The 22,079-nt window shown below is 45.0% G+C and overlaps 1 protein-coding gene across 2 annotated transcripts in view; it reads left to right on the top strand.

Moving 5' to 3' along the window:
• SYT11 (synaptotagmin 11) overlaps positions 1-22,079 on the top strand; it is a 236,104-nt gene that overhangs the window by 86,634 nt on the left and 127,391 nt on the right. For both annotated transcript variants that reach the window (XM_069649939.1, XM_069649932.1), the window contains exon 2: positions 16,196-17,019. In XM_069649939.1, the coding sequence (XP_069506040.1) occupies positions 16,196-17,019 (824 nt within the window). The remainder of the gene's footprint in view (positions 1-16,195; positions 17,020-22,079) is intronic.

The following is a 22,079-nucleotide window of genomic DNA, read 5'->3' as shown; positions in this document are numbered from 1 at the left end:
ACAACCAAACCTGTGTGAGGAGTAGCGTTGGGGGGGGGGGTCCGTATCAAAGTTAAACATTTCGCTGGCAGGCTTGCCGTCACCCCGCCTCTGTTAGTAGCTTGGAAAGGATGAAATGGGGGTCGCGCACCACTCAAATAACTCCTTTATAACGCTGTAATACAGGATGGGGAAACGCGAGAGCTATTAATTCCACTCTTACTGAGTGATGCAGCGACCATGTCTTAAGGTATGTGGCAAATTGGAACTCCGAATGGGATTTTTATCCCTAGTCTTATGCACGTCTGAGCCATTTCGTTTGTTTGTGATAACACGCGGACACTGCCATTTCCTCCTTTCCAAGCTGCTAACCGAGGCAGGGTGACGGGAAGCCTGCCAGCGAAATTTAGAACTTTGACACAGGACCTCACAACGTGATTTATCTATCTGGAAGTTTCATTAATGAAACGCACATCAAGGAGGCATCTTTACGCTCGTGACTCACGCAGGACATATTCCAAATTTTAAGGTTCAGGCCATAAAATTGGTCATGCATCATCACTTACAGTACAACGACTTATCATCCCAATGTAGCTGAGATCATGTATGAACATCTGAATTTGAGTGGTTGTCTGTCTAATAAGCCGTGCCTTGAAAAAGACCCAAAAAAGGGTTTGAAAAACGTGTCAATTAAAACAGGGTACTATTACTCAATATGAGAGAGTTAGTGTGTAATCTGCTCTTTTTCTTAATCAAACACATGTGACAGCGCATCTTCCAGGGAACAACCGCCCTTTTTCTCAGATCTATACATACTTAAGAAACGAGCCAAAGGAGACCAGTGTCATATGAAACGAATCTAGCGAACCGAGCTACACCCTCATTCTGCTAGCTACTGACTCCAAAGTTTTGAAATCTATTTGAAACAAGCGGGAGTTGCACAATGCCCGGTTTTTATATGGATTGGTCATATTAAAACACATTTATAAAGTGCAAATGCACAAGCTCATCTTGCCGTATATCAACATACTGATGCTACGTATCCATCGCTAACCTCTATTTCCGCAATGGATTCGACATCGTGGTCTACGTGAATGGCATCTGTCACCATAGAACTGTATATTGTAACCAGCTATCGTGTATTTTAAAACTTAAATGTCCTACATTAGCACTTCACTCTCAGGGGCCCAGGTATTATTTTGGAAGCATCGAGCGGGCAGTGGACCTTCCTGTGTCAGACTCAGGGGGCGGGGGGGTGAGGTTTGGGGTGGAGGGAGCATGTGTGTCAAAAAAATGTCCTCTTTAAATAGCTTCTTTTCCTGAGAATACACACTATTTTCTCTATCCATTGATAGATGTGTTGGTAGTGCTGCTGAACCCATGTTTTTGTTACAGTACGCACAAACTAAGTAATAGAAAATAAATGCATTTGTAGATCCCACAGTCTGGTCCACTAGTCCCTTACAAGGGCTTTCAGAACCCTAGCATCTCCTGCAAAGCCTATGGGGATGGTGTTAGCTTGCCCTTAGTGTGATGGGAACATTCTTGCAGAACACAAGCAGTCCTGGTAGCATAGCATAACATAACATGACAATGTAGGTCTCCAAATGTCAGGTCTGTCCCCCACCTTGGAACAAACCTCTCTTGCCTCTCCTCTTATTCTACTTTTAGCCATAAAAACATACAGCACTCTGACCCCTCCACACTGGTCCTGCTGCTATCAGAATAAACTGGGATTTTAGCAATCGAGGCACAAGCAATGTGTTGGCGGAGAGGGAAGGGGATGGAGAGGCCGGTAGAATGGGTTTTGGAGCAACCACCCCTTCCCCACATGGAACCCTGGTAAGATCTGCCACTTAATAATACTGCTCCTGGTGATTCTCTCCCTGAATAACAGCATGAAAAGAAACGTGCACTGGCACATTTGAATTCATTTCAATGCAAGAATGCTTTTATTGCCTTGACTTGCAGTTGGGCAAATGTGTTTGTTTCATCTTATTCAGATGACCTCGATTAGCATTGCAAGTAATATGATCACCGATTGGAAAACATCCTATATTCGCCCGCGCAGTACTGAAGTGTATTCCTGATTTTGTGTCCAGCTGCCATTGTTAATGAGTCTGCTGCTTCCCTTCCATCTATTACCAAAAATATCCAGGTTTCTTTTGGCTCTGCCTCTGTACGTGCTTCAGTTAAAAAAGCTTGAATAACTCCTTTGCTAAAATAAACCCCCCTTGACCCTAGCCTAGCGACTATCGGCTGATAACAATTGTATCTTTCTTACTGAAGATCATTGGCAAGGTGGCATACTTGTAGATACATATTTTACCACCCGTGATTGGCTGCCTGTATCAGGCACTGGGACTATGATTGCTGCACCAGGGATCATGCCTTTAACATCCAGCGTCCCCCGTTGAGCAGGTGAGTCCCCTGGCCCCTCTGAAATATTGGGCCTGCTTTTGCTGCCCCCAGGCCCCTGCGTGCTGCTTTGCAGCCGCGTCTCCCTCTCCTGGTCTGCCCTGTCTGAAATCCCCCCCCCCCAGGCCTCCCCCACCCGTGATTGGCTAGTTCCCTGGCCTTAACGATTCCTCCCAGGGCAGCCCTCTGCCCGTTGCAGCCCCTGCGGCTAAGAGCCCCAAGGCAAAGGGCGGCTCCTACACTGACGGCTCCAAGACGTGTGAGCAGGTGTCCGCAGGGGAAGCCAACAAAGCCAGCAGTCCACAGACAACAACAAAAACTGTAAGTGTGGCATGGGTTGGGTGTAGAGCAATTACTCTACTCCAGAAATCCCCTGCCACTCTACCTTACCTCTCCATAACATAGACTGCCATAGACTTACACCATGCATATTTAGAGAGATTTGTGAACCGCCTAAATTTATTCATGGCTGGACTGTAAATGTTGCATTGCATTACACACTAACTCACTTGCAAATCGTAACTAGTGCCACACCTAGAGATACTTGTGAAGATTGGCCTGCACCACACCCAGACAGGATTGTGAATGTTAGCATATGCCACACTTAGATGAAACTGTGAATGTTACCAAGTACCGCACTTGGATGGAGTAGTGAATGATAAGCAAGCATCACACCTAGAAATAATTGCAAGGACAGCAATGCAAATTAACCAATCCACTAACAATTTCACCCCTCTGCATACACCTCTCAAACTCTAACCAACCACAAGCCTACAACACAACAATCCGCACAAACTTCACTAAATTAAACAAATCACACATAGACTTGCACAACAGCACACGACATCTACTGACCGTAAATCACCCCAAGCCCAGGCAACGGACCCACCGGGCTGGGGCTACCAACAGCACATCACTGCTCTTTTGCACTTTTCCAGCTTATTCCCACTAACTCACCCCCCTTCCCTTTTTCAGAGCCGCTAGAGTGCCAGGGGACCACTCCGGTGGTGATACAAATATCCTTTAACGTTAACATTAACATGGAGGAATACATTCAACTTGGTTGCAGGCAATCCAGATTTAGATCTGCTCATGGTACAGAAACCACCCTTTTTAGATTTAAAATCTAGCATGCTTATCTCATAGATAAGGGTGGCATGGCCCTCCTCATGCTTTTGGACCTCTCAGCGGCCTTCGACCTGGTCGACTATGACATCCTGACTGATAGACTATGGTCTACAGCTAATTCCTCAGCAAATGCTGTATGCTGTGTCCATTCTTTATTAACCGGGCATTCTGCTAGAGTTTTCAGTTAATCTCCTGCTGCCATTCCTGTTGATTTAGTGTGCGTAGTCCCTCGGGGCTCTTGCCTTCCACCTTCCTTTATAAAACCTTTTCACTAAGCCCCTTTTTGACATCTTGGACAGTCTTGGTGTACTTACTACCAACTATGCCGATGATGCGCAGGTCCTGTTAAAGCTTACTGCGGACTACGGGCAGGACTCTGCCAATATTCACAAAATCTACAACACCATCCAGAGTTGGATGGCACACAACGGGCAGACATGAAATGACTCGAAGATGGAACTTCTGATTGTGGGTTCTCGGCAGAGACTGGGTGCGATCCAACAAGAATGCAAAGAGTTTACGATTTGCAGGTTGTTCCATCTGAGTGGCAGGAGAGGTCAACACTCTGGGAGTATACCGGGATGCCAATCTTTATTTGAAGGCCCAGACCAACTATATAGTTTCCTTTATTTCCGATTTATTTAAAACTGTTCTGTCACATACGTCCTTACCTCTCTATGGTGCACTACTTTGCATCATTGGCATGTGCCATTGTGTGCTCCAAGATCGACGACTGTGGTAGCCTTTTGTATTGTTCCGCCCAGAGCAATATCTCTAAGCTTCAAGCAATGCAAAATGGTGCAGTTAGGGTTATCAATCAACAGAACTGCAGGGATCATGTTACGTTACGGAAGCTCGCGCTCTGCGCTGCATAGGCTTCCTGGAAAGGAACGTCTTGTATTTCGAGTTGCCACCATTTTTCACAAATGTCTGTATGTCAGAAGTCTGTCATATGAGCCCCAGACTATCCTTCAAATCTTATATGTGCACGCTGCTTTCAAGCAATGCTGGCATGTTGGCCTCACCCGGAGTTCATCTTGAAAGAGCGGACAGATTGACCTTCGATTTCATTGCCCCTAGCTTGTGGTATAACCTTCCTCCTGACTTAAGGGCAATGCGCTCACTGCGTTATTTACAAGAGTACCTAAGACCCTTTGTTTCAAATTAGCTTCTTCTGATCTTCCTGTTCTTGATTGGAACTGAACCCTGGACTGTTTCTGTTCTTGTTGCTGGTTTGGCTTTTCTACTTGCTTGTCTCTGGCCCTTGATACAAGGGCTTTTGTTCGATCTGCATTCGTTTGTGCTGCGTGTGCGCCTCTGTGGCCAAAGACCGTAGGTGCGGTACAAATAAATCATACAAAATAACCACGGTCCCATTTTAGCCTCACTTTTATGTTGGGGGACTGTCTTGGATTATGGAAAAAATGGTGTCTGTGTGTATATACAGATTCCTTGTAACTACTTGAATCCTCCTTTCCAAAAGCCAGCTAGAAGATTTACCTCGCATCCTGCACAACTGATGTTTACAAAAACAAAATCCTCTCCAGAGAGCTACATCTCCACTCCACCCCTCCCCCAGACAGACACATATTGGCGTATTATACCGTGGATACAGCTTGTAAACATTTCATAATGGAAGCAGGCTGCATGCACTTGCTGTGTATATTTATGTGCTATTTGGAAAACTAGCAGAACCCTGGTTTTTGACTGCTCAAATATTTCAGTACTGTTTGGGTTTAATGTCCAAGATGAGTGTGCCTAATCTTCTCGAAGTTCCTTTACTACTAGTGGCTAAATGGTCCTACTCGAGGGGTCCTCGAGTTTCCAGCCAGTGACAGTGGAGATGGGAGATGGGAGGGGGGAGAGGAGGGCTGGGAGAAATCCCTTTTATCACTCGTGTTCGAGATTTGACACTCTGACAGCAGAGCTAGTGGTTATTCGCATTTGGAAAAACAAATCATTCTCTGATCATTCCCCACCCCCCACCCCCCACCCCCCGGACATGTCGTTCCCTTCCCCTGCATCTTGTTGTTCATTGTGCAGTTGAAACGATGAGCGCAGCAATATTACGAATTTCGCTCAAATTCAAAACAAGCTCTTGCTTTAGCCTCGCACAATGCCGAGCTCCCCCTGAAGCCCTGTGAATCCGTGCCGATGTTCAAGATGGAATGCAATTATTCTAGTCCCTCCGCCCCACTCACTGAGCACAACAAAATACTGATCCGCCTGTAATCACTCGGGGATTTTTTTTCAGAACTGAAACGTAAACTGTCTGTCTGGCCTGTCCCAGTCCTACTGCCTCCTGGGCATCCCTGGCGCCAGAGGCCTCCAACACCATCCATGCCCAAAGAGGCAGCTGAGGCGTGACAGACCCCGCTGTCTGGTGCTCATTCGTTGCCAGCGCATGCACCACATTGCCTGGCTGGGTTCCTCGTGCAGCCAGCGGGGCTGTGCAGAGGGTATGCTGTAGGAAGTGCTGTTTAGCCATGTGTTACATGGAATTAAGACCTATCCAGGCTGTGTCCCGAAGACCGCTGAGATCGGGGCAGAGTCTTGTCACAGTTTAGATGCTGACGCAGTGTGCCATTTTCTACCTTATGGAGAAGGGTTGACCGGACTACAACTGGGCTCAGACTCCCTTGTGAGGACGTTTCCCAGCAGTCTTGCACCGCTAACATAGGTACTTGTCCACCAACAGGTGACCCACAAAATGTTCACTTATTTGCCTACCCACATCATTACTATGGTGACACCCACCCTTCTTTGACGGCAGATCCACTCTTTCTCTCTGGGGATCTCCAGCTCCCATGTCACTCTGTCACCTAATCAATTTCGGGGCTTTGGGCAGAGCAGAATCCATCCTGTTTTCCTGTTCTCTGAAAGGGTAACATTTTCCAGTGACTCTGTCCTTTGCATGTCATTGTAGGCTCGAACTTTGTGAAACTAGCTTCAGTTCCGGGCACCTCTATGTTCTACTTTAACCATAGATCTTTTTTGGGCCATCCTTGTCCATGGAGTGGTTTCGTACCAGAGAAAGAGCTTGTGTTGGTGATGCTGAGTAAGAATGAGCACTTGATCCCCGACATCTTTGGGAATCGGAGTGGTTTCCTGATGCTCTCCTTCTGGTTGTTGTGATGAGCGTGTTCAGAGTCCATTCCAGCTAATGGCTTGATCTCCTATTCAGTAATGAGACGTTACTTCCTGATAACAAAGTGTAGCAATTCCATTAGCAATATGGGGTGTTGTCTAGTAGACCTAAGCAATAATGTCAGTGCTGCCTTAAGGGGATTGCCGTTCAAATACGCTTTGTTTAGAGGTCTCTCGAATCATTTACATCGTCATTGACCCTGTGCCAGCAGGGGAGGATGCTCTTGTTCATTACTTCATAGAAGCAGGCAAACTCTTCACTCTGAAACGGTGGCCTGTTGTCGGAGCATTTGTAGTCTGGTATTCCTTGGGCAGCAAACTGCTCCTCCAAGAGTAGGATCACCACATCAGCAGCCATTGGCATCACAGCCCTCCTCTCCAGGAAGCAAGAAAACCTGTTGAGTGCCACAAGGAAGCATAGTGTGTGTTGTACAATCCTGAAATACCCACTCTGCTCCTGTCATGGAGCATGGACACTCTAAGGAGGTACAATCAATGGGAGGAGGGACGGAACTGCGACTGCTGCTTGGCAGCACATGCAGCTGGCCAACAGTGTGTCCAATTTTATCGCAAGGTCCTGGAATCAGACCTTTTCCTTTATCCTAATCTTGGCCCATACAAGACACCAGCGTGCCAGTAAGACCATCTGGATGACCTGTTGATTGAGCTTGGGTGGAATACTCAGTTGGAATCTTCAAAGGAGAAATCCGTCTGAGCCAGCTCGTGGTTATGTTATGCAAGGAAGTCTTGCCACTGACCTGTGCACAGTTGGTCAGTCACATCTGCATTCCTTTATTCCGGGCTGTAGCCGCACTTTGTGTAGAGATATGGACTTCGATATCAAGGCCTTTGTGAGCATGTTCTTAAATGTTTGTTGCCCTAAGCCCCCCTCCCAATCCATCAACTCCTGATTCTGGATGTCCTTGGATGCCATGTTGTGGCCCAAGTAGTTCATGAGGTTGTTGGCTCCCGTTTTAAACCTCCGTGTTACTCAGCAGCCCTGGAGCTGGGGGAGCCACAGCTCCAGCCTTATGGGCAGTCTTAAGGCAGATTTGTGAATAGCATCTTACTGTGGGCATCAGTGCTTTACTCGCATAAGCTACTGGCCAACTCCTGCCAAATTGATCCCGTTGGCACAGCGCTGCTCTGAGACCCACCGGACTAGCATCCGCCAGGATCTCTGACTGGGCATGACACAGAATGCCAAAGTTGTCACAGCAACAAATTCGTCTTTTGTGGCCTTGCAGTGAGCTTGTTCTTTCGGGTCCCACACCGATTCTTGATCCTTTTTCATTCGCTTTGAGAATCTGTTGGCTGCCTTATCCTAAACATAACTCCTAGAAAGCATTTTCTGACGGGATGTCTACATTATGGTGATGCTGTCTTCGGTGTGAGAAGTGCATAGTGGGGGCGCAAAATTATGGTTATATATATTTTTTCAGTGAAAAAATCTGAAGACTGAGTAAAGATGATCCTGTTCATTGCAACAAAAAACATGATGGCAATCTAATCTTGGAGTCACCCCTCCCACCTCGTAGATGTCCAGCATGTTATTTTTTTAATCTCGTGTATGTGCTCATTGGCTTAGCAATGGGCAGGCGGGACTCCTGAAGATTGTCATTGCTCATGCCATTTTGGAAGCTAAGAGTCATTGGGCCTCACGAACAGAAGCAACCTTGCACTTCTCTAAAGGAGTATTCAACATTTTGAATAGTTTGAAGAACCCTTCCCCTGTGATCATTGCCCCACCTTCATTTTTGTATTGCTGTAATAAGATTCTGAATTTTCTTTTTTTCGTGAAAGATTTCTAGAGATTGGAGCCCGTGTAAATTCTTTGCGTGCCCCTTTGGCACAAGACATTCATAAATTACCTTCATCTGATCTTGGCGAACCTGCATTGAGTCTGGACCAAGACTGCAAGGTTTTGTTTGAATAACATTCCGTCTCCATAGATGGGACAAGATCCTTTGTTAAAGCCCACAAACTGTTGTAATGACCCCTGTCTTCCAGCTAATTCGGGACTCGGAGACCAATATAGCCCACATCCAATACATTTTTGGTATCCATGAACAATGGATGGCAGAACATTGGTTAGGCCTCAAACAAGAATGAACAGAAATGATTATGCTTCTAGCATCTCATCTAGCTATGATTGAGCACATCTGCATTTCTTGCTTGCAGGCCATTTCATAAAAACACAAAACAATATATGAAGTTTAATATTAAAACTCGATGAAACCACTTTTTTCAGAGGAATACTGTGCCACCATAGCTCGGGTTATACAGAACACAGCAGCTGGTATCATCACAAATACATTCAGACATGCTCACGTTTCCCCTGTGCTAAAGAAATTCAATTGACTGCCAGTTAAAGCTAGGGTAGATTTCAAACTAGGATCCATAGCCCATAAGGCCCTGTATGGTTCAGTCCCCCATTCTATTTGGTGTTATTGGAAACGGCAAACTTCTTCAAGACCCCTGAGATCGGTCTCTTGTTACATGATGATCACGAACTGTTTCAGGCTTTTCAAATGGCTGCGTAGGTCTTGTGCAGTCATTGCTGCCAAAGTTTGGAATTTCTGCCCAGAGAAAATGTGTTGCATTGACAATCTGATTACCTTCTGAAAAAAAACTGCTTTATTCGAGTTCCTCAGTTTTGTCATTAGGAAGCTACTTCAGACGAGCACTTGGGTATCCTCGGGTCGTAGTGCCTTCCCCCCAAAAAGAAAGGCTGTCATTGCTTCCAACACACGCAAATGTCATGGGTTTTGTTGGTAGGAATTGGATCATCTTAACTAAAGATTTTGTCACTGCGTTTGAACGGTTTGTTATGCTATATCTCCTCCAAAGCCCCATGGCCTTCAGCCGTGGCCACCGTTTACATTGCATCAATTAGTAAAACCCCATTGGCCATGGCCCCTATCCTATTGCCATGGCGATATCCAACTGCCTAGTAACTAAACAGATACCACAGGTAATGTGGCCATGTTGCAGTAATGAGACAAAATGATTGTGGCTCACAGACCGGACCTTTTTAGTTATGGTCAGTTGCCACAGCCTAGTACCATTGCCCATATCCCCCCCCCTCACTAATAACTAGATTCCACTGGCCATGGTCTTTGACTGTTGCCACTATTCACAATGGACCAGTTAGTCAAAATGAGCGTCATTCATAGGTTTTATGGCCCCAGCCTACGCCCATATCACCCTCACCAATAGGAAACCATATTGCACCAGTGATGCCAACTGTAGAAGTTGTGTATATATACAGCTAAACGAGCACATGCCTCTGGCCATGGCGGACCAGTAGCCCATGCCATGTCCTTTTTCTCCCCTCCTTTTTTCTCCCCTCCTTTCATTTTTATGGTAGTTTCCTCTGGAAAATTCCTTACAGCACTATACCGTAGTCCCCACGTTCTTCCTACAGTAATGCAATGTTTGCTGATTATCATGGCAATGCAGCATTTGCTGATCACTGCGGTAATGGGAAAATGTGCAATACTTTAAGTTTTCCCCAACCCTTTACTGTCACTCTCCATATACACCTTCTCCTTTCTAGGTCCCCAACACCCCACCCACTGTGTAAATCCTTCCTGACCCTCTCCTATTATCCTCTTTTCCATGCCAGCGCATGACTCCGTTTATTTTCCCAGCACATCTTTCAATAGTTCTGCAGGAATCCCACCGTAGATCAAAAACAGTTGGCCTCAACATGGACTCTCTGACCTACCCCAAACTCTCCAAACAACCGTGTGGTTCGTTCTCGCTCTCCACCTGTACCCTAATGTGATAACCACCCATTTCCTGCCTCCAAGTATCATTTTGAGCCCTTTCTTTTCCGGCTTCCAGGGATTACTGCAGGAACCGCTTGCATCGGACAAAAAAAGGGCCTGCTCATTTCTGAAAATCCTCATTGCAGCAACGCACCGTGAAATATAAACCTTTTTTGCACTAGGGGCACCCTCTTCTCCATTGAATATTTAAAAAAGTACTTGACAGGTTTACACCAAACCAAAAAAAGGAACAACTGCAATGCTTTGTGCCCCTCTTGTTTCTTATTTGGTATATATCGGTGTACTGTTCCCGCGCTGGTGTTCAATTGAAGCCCTTTTTTCTCCATGGGGAAAAAAGAACGGGAGTAGGCTGCAACCACTTTTGTTTTCTTAATATATTAACCATAACCTTCCAGTGAATCCAATGTTTTTAACAATAGCATTTTTGGTAAACTCAATGCAAATGGATTTGGTTTTAACTATAGGGTGGTGGTCGTGTTTCCTTTGAAACATGCTAATGTCTTCTATCATCAAAGGCTAAATGCACCACATTCTGACTCTACCTCACAAATTGCAAATGTAATATCCCGTTTCAATTATTGCAACACAACCTAAACGGGTCTCCTGGTGAAAACTTAACACCAAACTTGAATGGCCTCAGAACATCACTCCTTGCATCAGTTCAGCTGTTTGATGCATCAGCATAAGTGCAGTTCACTAGTTACTCATCTCAGATAGGCCTCATTCCAATACCCTGCAGTGCCTTGTACACTTAACACAGGGTAAGACTTATAGTTAAGGATAAAATGTATAGTAGGAGGATCTGTTTTTGTTGGCCTGTAACTTTGGCTCTGCTGGACAATTCTGTGCCACACTCTTAAGAGGTCAAGTTATAGAGGGCCCCAAACATGATTTTCCCATTCAAACTTGACATGGGGGTGGATAAAAAAGGAAGTTCACAAAATTTGAAAGGCACTGTTTGTTGTCTGCATTTGCAGGTAGAGTGACTTTAGTAGTTGTGGTCCTCTTGAGTAATTGTCAAATATATGTGTTCTCTACAAATGGAAATTTGTACCCAATGTGGGTGTGACAACAATCTGGTTTTTCACACCCAGTGCTTTTACCTACTTGTGAACGCCTGTGTTCGGAGCAAGTTGATAGCTGCCCTCACCTGCCTACTGCTATACCCATCGCCAACAGCCGCACCCCACCCCTCTCTAACTGCTGCTGCACTTTCAAACAAATGAGCCCCTCGTTAACTGAGCCTTTTGCCGTCAACTCCCTTCTCGGGACCATTTGGCTCCATCTCTTTGCTTCACATCGCCTGGACCCTCCTGTGTGTTCTATAAAAAATGGAAGAGGGGCTCCACACCGAGTCCTGACCTCCATTTTCAAGGTAGACATCGAAGTTCTACTTTTCTGTTTTTGTGTGAAACCCCTGCTTCTGTGCGCATCACAGCCCCTTTCTTTCCAACACAAATAACTGGCCCTTAGCACATCAGATGGGAGCTTTGGGTGCGGACAGCAATGCTGCTCCGTTTGATGGGCCATACTCGGTGGTAATGATCAATTCCCTCTTTAACTTGGATGGCAGACCCTTACTACCTAGGGCCAGAGTACAGAAACCTTTTCCCGGTGGAAGTGCAATTTTGCATGGTATTGGGCACTAGGGCAAATCTGCCCTATTGCAAAAAACCTTTGCCTTCAATGCATTTTTGCACCGGGGCAAAGTTTGTCCTAGTTCTAGAAACATTCCGTATTAGCACTAGGGCAAACTTTGCCATGGTGCAAACATTCATTGAAAGTATGATTTTTGCCTGAGTGCAAACTTTACCCTAGTGCTAATACCATGAGAAATTGCACTTGTCCTGGTGCAAAGGTCTTCTAATGTGTCCCCAATGCTTTTTGCACTAGGGCTAATGCTGTGCAAATTTGTACTTGCATGGTGCAGTTTCTATAATTTGGCATGTAATATTTGAATTAAAAGTAACCATTAAAAATAACTAACTTGCACTAGAAACTTCAAATGCCACACATTTGCCGCAGAAATGGGTGAAAACCACACCCCTGAAGCTGCAAGAGTTTACCTCGTGGTTTGCTCTGTGCGCTATTTACATTTCTTATACTAATTGTTTCAATGCTCATTCAGAAATGGGGTTGGGCGAAAGCAGAACTCAAAATGCGCGTCCTTTGGCACCGGTGGACTTAGAACCATAGTCACTTGGTGCTAAGGAGCCCACCTGCAGGATGAGGGGCCGCCATATTGGAAAGGTCTTACAGGTGGTATTACATATGGGGAACACAGCAGGCAGTGCAGCAGCCCGCCTGCAGGATGAGGGGCCTCCATATTGGAAAGGTCTTACAGGTGGTATTACATATGGGGAACACAGCAGGCAGTGCTTGGATGGGCTTGGAGCCCCCGGCGCCAGTACCCCTACATTGATGGGACCCGCTAAGTCATGGAATCGGGTTAAGCGGAGAATGGAGGACTGGATTTATCCCTAAATATCATTTGCGGGGATGGTTAATCTCCCTTTTCTAAAGCGCATTATTCTCGTCTCAGTCAAGCGGCAGTATTTAGGACAGTAATGCGGTCTACCGTTACAATTGCTTTTGGGTTGTCAGGTTTAATGAAATCACTCGCTTGGCTCTCAGCTGTGCCAGAACATGTCATTTTCCCCAAAGGGCCCCTGCATGGCGAGCTGTGTAATATTTGGATTCTTAGGAGTCCGCTTGATCAAGAAGTAATAGAATTCTAGCGTAATACATTTTTAATATTGTTTTCATTCAAAGCATACTGAATTGCATCTTGGCTTTTATTGTTTGCATTGTCATTTTCCAACTAATTTATTCATTTTTTAACTGTGAATAACTGAATCGGCCCTACCATGTTTCGAGCCTGTGGCGTGCAATCGCATATAAACTCCTGCTCAAATCACGGATTTATCGTAATGACTCGCTCTGAAATGCAAGTGATCAGTGATTTGTAAATAGACTGGAATTGAAGGACTACAAGAAACTTCAATATCAGGAATTAAGGCGCATTTGAAGCCCACCAACGAGCTCTAGTGTGTTAGGTGACTGCTGCCCAAGTTAGTGGTCCCGAGCAGAGAGAAAGCAAAGGCTCTAAAGAGGGCAACGGGCACCCAGCAAATAGAGCCAGAGACGTAGCCAAGATGGTCTAACAAGTGGGGTCTGAAGCTAATGTAGTTGGGCCCAGCGCAGTGACATTAACATCTGTAAATGCCCACACAGAGCGGCTGAGTGGGCATTTACAGATTTTGGGTGGGCCTTGCCCGCTCAGGCCCTACCCTGTTTACGCCTCTGAATAGAGCACGCTGGTAAGGGCTCCGACCCTAATAGAGCTTTGGCCCGGGGAATGGAAGCCTCTCCTGGGGAACTTTCCATGTGTCCTTATACAGTGCCCATTGTATACACGTCACGAAACAAAGCTTGGCATAGAGAATGCATACAAGCTTTCAGGTTGGCTAGAGCTGGAGGCGGTGAGATTAACCCAAGGGAGGCATGGAATGAAGCCTTCTGCCGATGGTTACAGCGGCATTTTACACTTTCTAAATGTCCATTGAGTAGAAAACCAGATCTAACTAGGTCTTAGTGCCCCGGAAGCTTGGAACTCCTGGGCCTTAAGTGCTCAGAGACGTAACGTCCAGAGCAAGGCATGGGCATTAAGGAGGGCTTATGGCACCTAATGGCTGGGTATTCCGGCTCCCTATGCCCCTGCCCCCTTTTGTGCTAAGCTTTTTGGCACCCATTTGGGGAGGGAGATTTAGAAAAAAGATTGGGGAAGGTAAACCTTCCCTTCCCTCAGCTCTGCATTGCTGAGTGATGTGAGCGGGCTGAGGGAAGGTGAGGCAAGAGGACGCAATGCAACAGATGCAGTGCTGTAGAGGAGGAAATAAGCTGTCTGATGCGAAGGGGCAGAGCCACCCGCACAAAGCAGAAGTAAAGAAGTTAAGTGTGAGGCGGAGAGCAGCAGCGAGAAGTAGGATAGGGTCCTTCCATTTGGCCCGCCTGTCTAAGGAAGAGGATTCGGAGAAAGAAACTGGAAGCTGTGCTTGGAATTTGCTCAGAATCCTTGTTCGTGATTCGCTGAACCAAGCAGCATGCTCCAGACTGGCTGCTTATATGGTGATCATGTCCACGGGCACAGACTGTGCCTATTGGTAATGGCGTAGGACAGTCAAAGGTCTGAGTGAAGCAAGGACATTACAGAGGGTGGAAGGCCTTTACCTCGTCGTTACAACGCATGCCCACAGTTGTTACTGCAATCGGTGTTCTTCCCAACCCTCCAGACCTCCCCTAAAAGGGGGGGGGGTGGTTTGGTTCTACTAACAGGCCCAGATATTTGTGGAAAAACAAAAGGGAGCACAGACGCGAAACCTTATGGAGTATAGTGGGCAGCAGTGTAAGCATTGCGAGCGCAGTTTAAGATAGCCGATGCAGATGATGGAGGCGGTGACACGAGTGAGGGGATGGAGGCCCAAGACAGTATGTGGCCATGGGAGAGTGGGAGGGCAGATTAAGGGGCAGACAGCGAATGAAGATGGGTGGTGGTAAGGCAGCACATCAGTGTGACTGATGGTGGCTGAAGAGGTGAAGGGGGTGGGGTGTGCTGGCAGGAATGCAGGTGAACAAAGGCAGGTAATGACTGCATTCTGACCCAGCTAGTTTGCACAGCTGCGCCCCCAGGATCCTAGTGGAACATAGTACACATTGTAAAGATAATTTTTCATTTCTTTCTTCTGCTTCCTGTCCTTCCAGTAAAAAAAACAAGAGGAAGCAAGTAGCCATTTTATGAGTTTTGCAGATAATAAATCGTAACATTGCAAGATATTTCGAGGAAACTAGGAGCCCTTCTTCTCTAAAAGCACGCATGCTGCTTAGCTCTGACTAATAGTTTACCTCAAATCCACGATATGTTTTAATGTCTTTCTGTCAAAAGCAGATTCCGGCTATTCAATCTGTTTTATGTTCATTGGATTGTCAACGCCTAATATGGGGCATGTGCCATTACCCTCCACAAAAAAAAACGATGTTTTGTTTAGCATACATCCTGGAAAGCGAAAATAGTAAAGCAAATCCAGCAATCGGCAGCTAGCTTTGGAAACAAAGTAATAAAAGGTGTACAGACAGTCGCTGGCGGGCAAATGTGTACCTGGAACACAGCTTTTGTTTTAGAATTATTTTCAAAGAGAATTAGCTGGAAAGCTATTTTATTCATTATGATACTTAGGCTGACTGGCTGTGTCTGGTGGTCATTATTTCCTATTTCTGAAAGTGATGGCACACAGTAGACTCTGCTTAGCATCTAGCTGTCCGGTTACATGTTCTAAATGAGGGGCTCATCATTGAAAACCTTCGCATTTCTGCAATTTCTTTATCTCTTGGCGCTACTAATAAAAAATGCACCTCTTCTCTGTATCATACACCATCTCCGTAATACAGATATTCCGGATGACTACCTTGCACAAACATATTGCACAAACAAAAGCCATAATTCTGCTTAACACACAATCATTTTTCCATTGGCTAATTTAGGGATTATATTTATTTTGTTATGGTGTTGGTGTGGGTCTTTCCATTTGCTTTTACTACTGTGTTGACTTCAGATTTCTTAATGCTAGTTTTGCAACCTGTCAAATTGACTGTTGAAATGCATGTTTTTGTAAATGTTTTGTTAAACGGCTGTACCCTGATCTTGCCTCTGGCTTTTCACACCTTTATTGCAGATGTGTCTCCCATTGTGGCCGGCTTCATTGGTGCCACCGCCCTAGTAGTGTCCGTCTCAGTGACCGTGTTCATCTGGACATGCTGCCACCAACAGTCGGAGAAGAAGCAAAAGAACCCACCATATAAATTCATCCACATGCTAAAGGGGATCAGCATTTATCCAGAGACCCTAAGCAATAAGAAGAAAATCATCCGGATTCGGAGGGACAAGGCTGGTGGTGACCGGGATCCTGTGCGGAGCAATCTCTTAGTGGATGCCGCTGAGGCTGGCCTCATGGGCTCAGAGAAGACTCCAAATGGGATAACCCCTTCACCTTGCATGAACCAGCTGCCAATCAAGGTGGATTATGGAAATGAGCTGAGTCCTGATCAGAGCCTCCCTTCCAGTGGAAGTAAGACCCCCTCTCCATCATCCCCTGAAGAAGAGCCAATGCTGGGTTCGTTGACACTCAGCGTTGACTACAACTTCCCCAAGAAAGCCTTGGTGGTGAACATTCAAGAGGCCCATGGCCTTCCAGTAATGGATGAGCAGAGCCAGGGTTCTGACCCCTACATCAAGATGACCATCCTGCCTGACAAGAAGCACAGGGTGAAGACCCGAGTCCTTCGGAAGACCCTAGACCCTGTGTTTGATGAAACCTTCACCTTCTACGGCATCCCTTACAGCCAACTACAGGATCTTGTGCTTCACTTCCTGGTCTTGAGTTTCGATCGGTTCTCCCGTGATGATGTCATCGGTGAAGTCATGGTGCCTCTGGCAGGAGTTGATCCAAGCACTGGCAAAGTTCAGATAACCAGGGACATCATCAAAAGGAATATTCAGGTAAGACCTTCACACTCCTGAACTGCTGTGAATGCTGACTGTTTAGAGCCATGACAGAGCCAATTCAATGTATCTACATGAGATGCAGAAACATGCAAGAGCCATGTACACATTTGAGGCTTTACGTGAGGCCTCCTCTAGTAGTTTAGGTCAAGATGAGGTATCTGGGTCTTCCAACGGTGACCATGCAGTTCCATGTCCTAAACAAATCTAGTGAAAACAGCCATGGCAGACAGTCGGGGGGGAAATGAGTGATTGGCTGAACCTTTTGTGTTGTGAAAGGTTTTAAGGAAACAGTCATCAATTTAGTAGCCTCTCCAAGAACTGTTGGATTTACCTTCATCAGTCGAACCGTTTCAAACGTGACTCCTTGCCCTCTACACAGAAGCATTTTGATAATGTGATGCACATGGTGTTACATCTGACCTAGGAAGAATTGTGGTTCATAAAAATAGGACTATTATGCGCTGTGATCAACATAGTGGCTTGTACTGTCGGAGGCAGACGTGTTGTGGTGTTAGGGGCTCACAGGTATTTGTTCTTGATGCCCATGACTACAACTAAAGCCCTGTGTTGCATTGCCCCAACATTGGGTATGTGGTAGGGAATAGTATCCTCTGTGGTTGCTGGGCTATGACTTATGATACTGTGGTAGTTACAGTTCTAAGATATCTGCCATGCTTGGTACTGCATATCTGTGTGTATGCCCGAGGTGACAGTTACATCAGGGAAGAGTTGCCAATACCTTCTCCCCAAAGAGGAGCAGGCGTGGCCTTACAACTTGATTACAGAACTTCCTAGGTTTCTCTTTCAGTAGACTAATCGCAGTAATTTTCTGGTATCCTAGTCGCACAAAATGCAGACATTGGTATATTCTATTGGACCATTTTCAAGATCTGCTGTACCACCCGAAAGACACTTGTACTGGCCAAACCTCTTTGTAATGTAGCTTGGCACCATCTGTCTGGCATCCAGACGCACCAAAGGTGCCGATGTTCTTGGGATTATTTTCGCTATTGGCACTAATCCGTCATAGCTTTCTATGCTGTAGGAGTCATGCTTGGGACTCTCTGCCCACTGATACTTGTTTTGTTGTTTTTTTGGGGGTTTCCATAAAGACTTAAACTCCTTTTTTCGCTCTTGGAAAGTCTTTGTTTTCTTCATCTCTCTATCTCGCTTGGTTGGAGTATTTAATTGTTTTATGATCACCAGTTCTATTCTAAATTGTATTTTTCTTTAATCAATATTATATTTTTTGTTCTGTGCACTGTGCCATTACCTCTGTGTTAAGGCTGCACTTTATTTAAAAAGAAATTTAAGATAAAATAAATAAGTAAATTTGTAATTCAAACTCTGCCATTGGTATGTACTCCTTGCCCCGGGAGTTAACTTGGAGTGCAAGCTTGCACTGATCTGAGATTGACAAGAGGACCATGGGCTGACATTGCACAACAAATGTCATGTTGTGCATGCATTGAGGAATGGTACGCATTTCAAGTATTGTGAGCTTGGCTTAAACAAGCATCAGCAAGACTTGCACGGTTGCAGAGTGATGTCAGTTGCTAGTCCTGGATGCATGAACAGCGAGCAGTTGCATGACCTCTTGGCAGGCTTTGTGGATCCAGAGTTTAAGCAAGAACATTAATCTTGGCTAGCGGTAATGATGCCACATCCATTTGAATGTACTTCACTAACGGTTTATTGAGAAGCCACCCACAACAGAGTCCCTTCCCTCCCCACTCAAGTGGTTATTCAACAAACTGTTCAACAGATTCTTTTTTTTAGCCCTATCTCAGACACATATCATGCCCCTTAGATCTCTCGCCCCTGAGCTAACAATGAGCCAAGAACCAGGCCAGTGTACCGGAAATATATTGTTATTTATTTAAATTAACAGTGATAGAAATTAGCACGAGAATTTCAAAAACACCACGTTATCCGTGGCACAACACAATCCACTTCTCTCAGCATAAATAAATCACAAAAGTGAGTTAAAAAGAACACAATCACAATAGTAGGGTTTTCTTTCAATTCACAAATTAATTACACTGATCAGTAATATAATTTCGCCCAAACCTTTGGTTTAAAACAAGCGCAGGGTGGTTTATTGGTTTGTTTTTCAGACCCCGTCCCTTGCTTTGGTCAATGTTGGCAAGTTAGACAGAAAAATGTAAATTCTTTGGGGAATTTTGGATTTCAGACCCCCTTTACTGAAAGGCTGGTGTTGGGGAAGCTGGATAAAAAGGTTGGACTGATTTAAGAACAAAGACACCCCTCTTCCTTAAAGCAGTCTGGTTCAGTTGGACAACAAGGATTACCCAATTAAATTATAGGCTATAGTTTTCAGTGCACACTGGGAAGTGAACTTTGTTTTTTTTTTAATGTGTTTTTTATTGACCGTATACATACAAGGCAGGGTGCGTCGGCAATCCCCTCCTGCCATATAGCAAACAAACAGAAATGTCAACTTTTTTATCTTTTAATCCCATCCCCCCTCCCTCCCTACCCCCCCAACTTTGCTCCATACAAGTCTTGAGGTTTTGCAGGTTATAGAAGTTGCCAAGAGCACTTTCAAACATCGCTATGTACATTGTTATAAACTTTGACATCGTGGGATCTGCTTGATTTTTCGAATTTTAACAAAATTCACCCTGTAGTGTTCTGCCAAATGGGGAATTAATAAAATTAATATTTTTGGTTACATAGGCTAAGGGTCTACACAGTTTCGCCCATCACCACCCACTATAAAGGGAAAGAATTCAAGGCAAGCAGACTTCAACCTTCCTCCCTCTCCCCCCCTTTGATTTTCCAGGGCTTAGTTCTACTTGGATAGCAAGCCTCTGTTTAAGGTTCAGGGAAGCCAGTTGCATCTGAAGATACTCTGGAAAGAAAGGGCAGGGCCTGGTTACTCCACTCTCAAAGATGGTCTCCCGCTCTCCACCACAGGACCCAGTCAGCTTTGAGGACTTCCTAGAATTAGACCGCTCCACCCAGATGCACTCTCAGCAATCTCCTCTGGTGTCTCCTTACAGCTGTCAGATGGTAAGTTTCAGCAGCCTTCCTGATGGTCTGTCTCTTCTCTCTGTCCTCCTGTTTTTCTCCTGTTTCTGTCTCATTGGTTTTTGTCTTATGTACTAGTGCAGTCCCCCTTATATAGCAGAAATGGCATCACCAATTTTACAATCTTGGGGGGAATTACACCGCAATAATCCCTGCCACTAGGATTGGACAGTAACTCTTCTTGCTCCTCCCAGCCCCGCCTCCAAGTCATGATTGGTTTAAGGGTTTGGAGCAACATATGGCAATTGCTATTTGTAATCGCCACTTTGTTCATCTTTCAACTTTTTGCCAAACACTAGTTATGTATCACAACTTCATAATTTTACTAGCAACTGCTATACCAAACATATTTTCTGTTTTAGCTGATCATGGAGAATTAGATAAGCGGACCACCAAATCAGTACGATGTAGGATGGTCATGTGGCACATTTCTGCCATTTCCATAAAAAGCACAGCAGTTACGAAGATGGAAATGATTATGCATATCCCTAATTTCATTTTCCACCCACTCGCCAACTCTCAAATTTGCAACATGTTCAGATCAGCCAGAAACCTTGTCTATCTGGCCATTACAGTTCCCAGAGTCACAGGCAGATGCATTTTATATCCGCAAAATCACCTAGAAATTACATTAAAAAAATTGTACAAAAAAAATCAATCCACATTATGATTGCTGAGAAAAAGGCCTTGATGATGATAGTCCTTTTAAATTAATTGTGAATGTTCATGTGGGACAAATTGCAGTTTGTGTTTTCCGGCCATTTGTTTTCACTGGGTCAGCCCGTGACCAGAGGCTTTTTTGAGTCTCTCGGATTTGGTAGTTTGCTCTTTGAAGTGGGTGTCCTCCTTTTCACACATATTAGTCATACTCCAGCCAAGGGTGAATTTCCTTGAAGTCCCTGCTTTCAGATCCAGCAAGTCTGGAGAACACTGGGCTTCCTTTGTGAAGTTTTGCCCACAGCCAGAAACAGGTTTTCCATGAAGACAAAGTGGCTCTTCAAATGTCACTGGAGTGTTGCAGGTGAAACATAATATACATTTTGTCAACCCATACATCAGGTTTTGCTGTCCTGACATTTTTCTGTGAGCAGTGATATTTTTTCCACATTTGCTAGCTTTTTTTTTTTTTTTAAAGCAATTTTTTTATGTGCAGGCCTTTTTTGTCTTCAATGTTTAAAAATCCAGTTTTCCATGGGACAGGGATCTTTGATTCCTCCTTTTGTTAATTAAAATGCTGCTTATCCATTGGTAATGACAAATAGGCCCATTTCCACATGGATCTTTGTTTTTGATTGAAAAACAAAAACAAAAGCCAGGCCGTTTTTGTTCCAGTGTATAAAATATGGCTATTCATGTTAAAGGGACTTCTGTTTGGGGCCTTTAAATGCACACCACAGCAACAAAGCATTTACCAATATTGCATAAAAGTACCATTCAATACATGAATTGCAGATGGTAGGCAGTGCAACATGAAGGCGTTTAAAGTGCGTGGAGATCATTGCGGACGCGGAAGGCCATAAAAGATATGAAATGTTTAACAATGGCATAGGAAGCAGCGTAGGGAACATTTTGGGATATAGTCATTAGAGTGTGGAGAGGAATTCACAGGCAACAAATGCGACTGTTGAAGGAGAATTGCCTGCGAGAGTGTAGGGAGAGGAACACTGAGAAAGAGATGACTGTAGGCGGCATTGAGTGTAAAGAAGTGAAGGACCAGGAATTAAGTCATAAGTGGAGAGTGACCGTGGGGGGGAATGAAGTGAAGAAAAAGGAGAAGACGGGCACAGTACAAGAGGAGAAAAGTCTGAGGGAGACGGGATGGAAGATATGGAAGGATGAAGTAAGGCAATGTAGTGGTAGAAGGCAAGTGAAGAGAGGCTGTAATGGAATTGGGGAATGGGACACATTAATGGCATAGGAGGTGTGAGAAGGATACCTGGCGTCAGGAGCAGGGGAGCACGAATCTCTTGCAAATAAAGTCATGGAAAGTATCAATGGCA

This window comes from Ambystoma mexicanum, chromosome 1p (genome assembly GCF_040938575.1).
Source record: "Ambystoma mexicanum isolate Mex_15411 chromosome 1p, UKY_AmexF1_1, whole genome shotgun sequence".
NCBI classification, from domain to species: domain Eukaryota; kingdom Metazoa; phylum Chordata; class Amphibia; order Caudata; family Ambystomatidae; genus Ambystoma; species Ambystoma mexicanum.
This window is presented reverse-complemented; position numbering and strand designations above follow the sequence as displayed.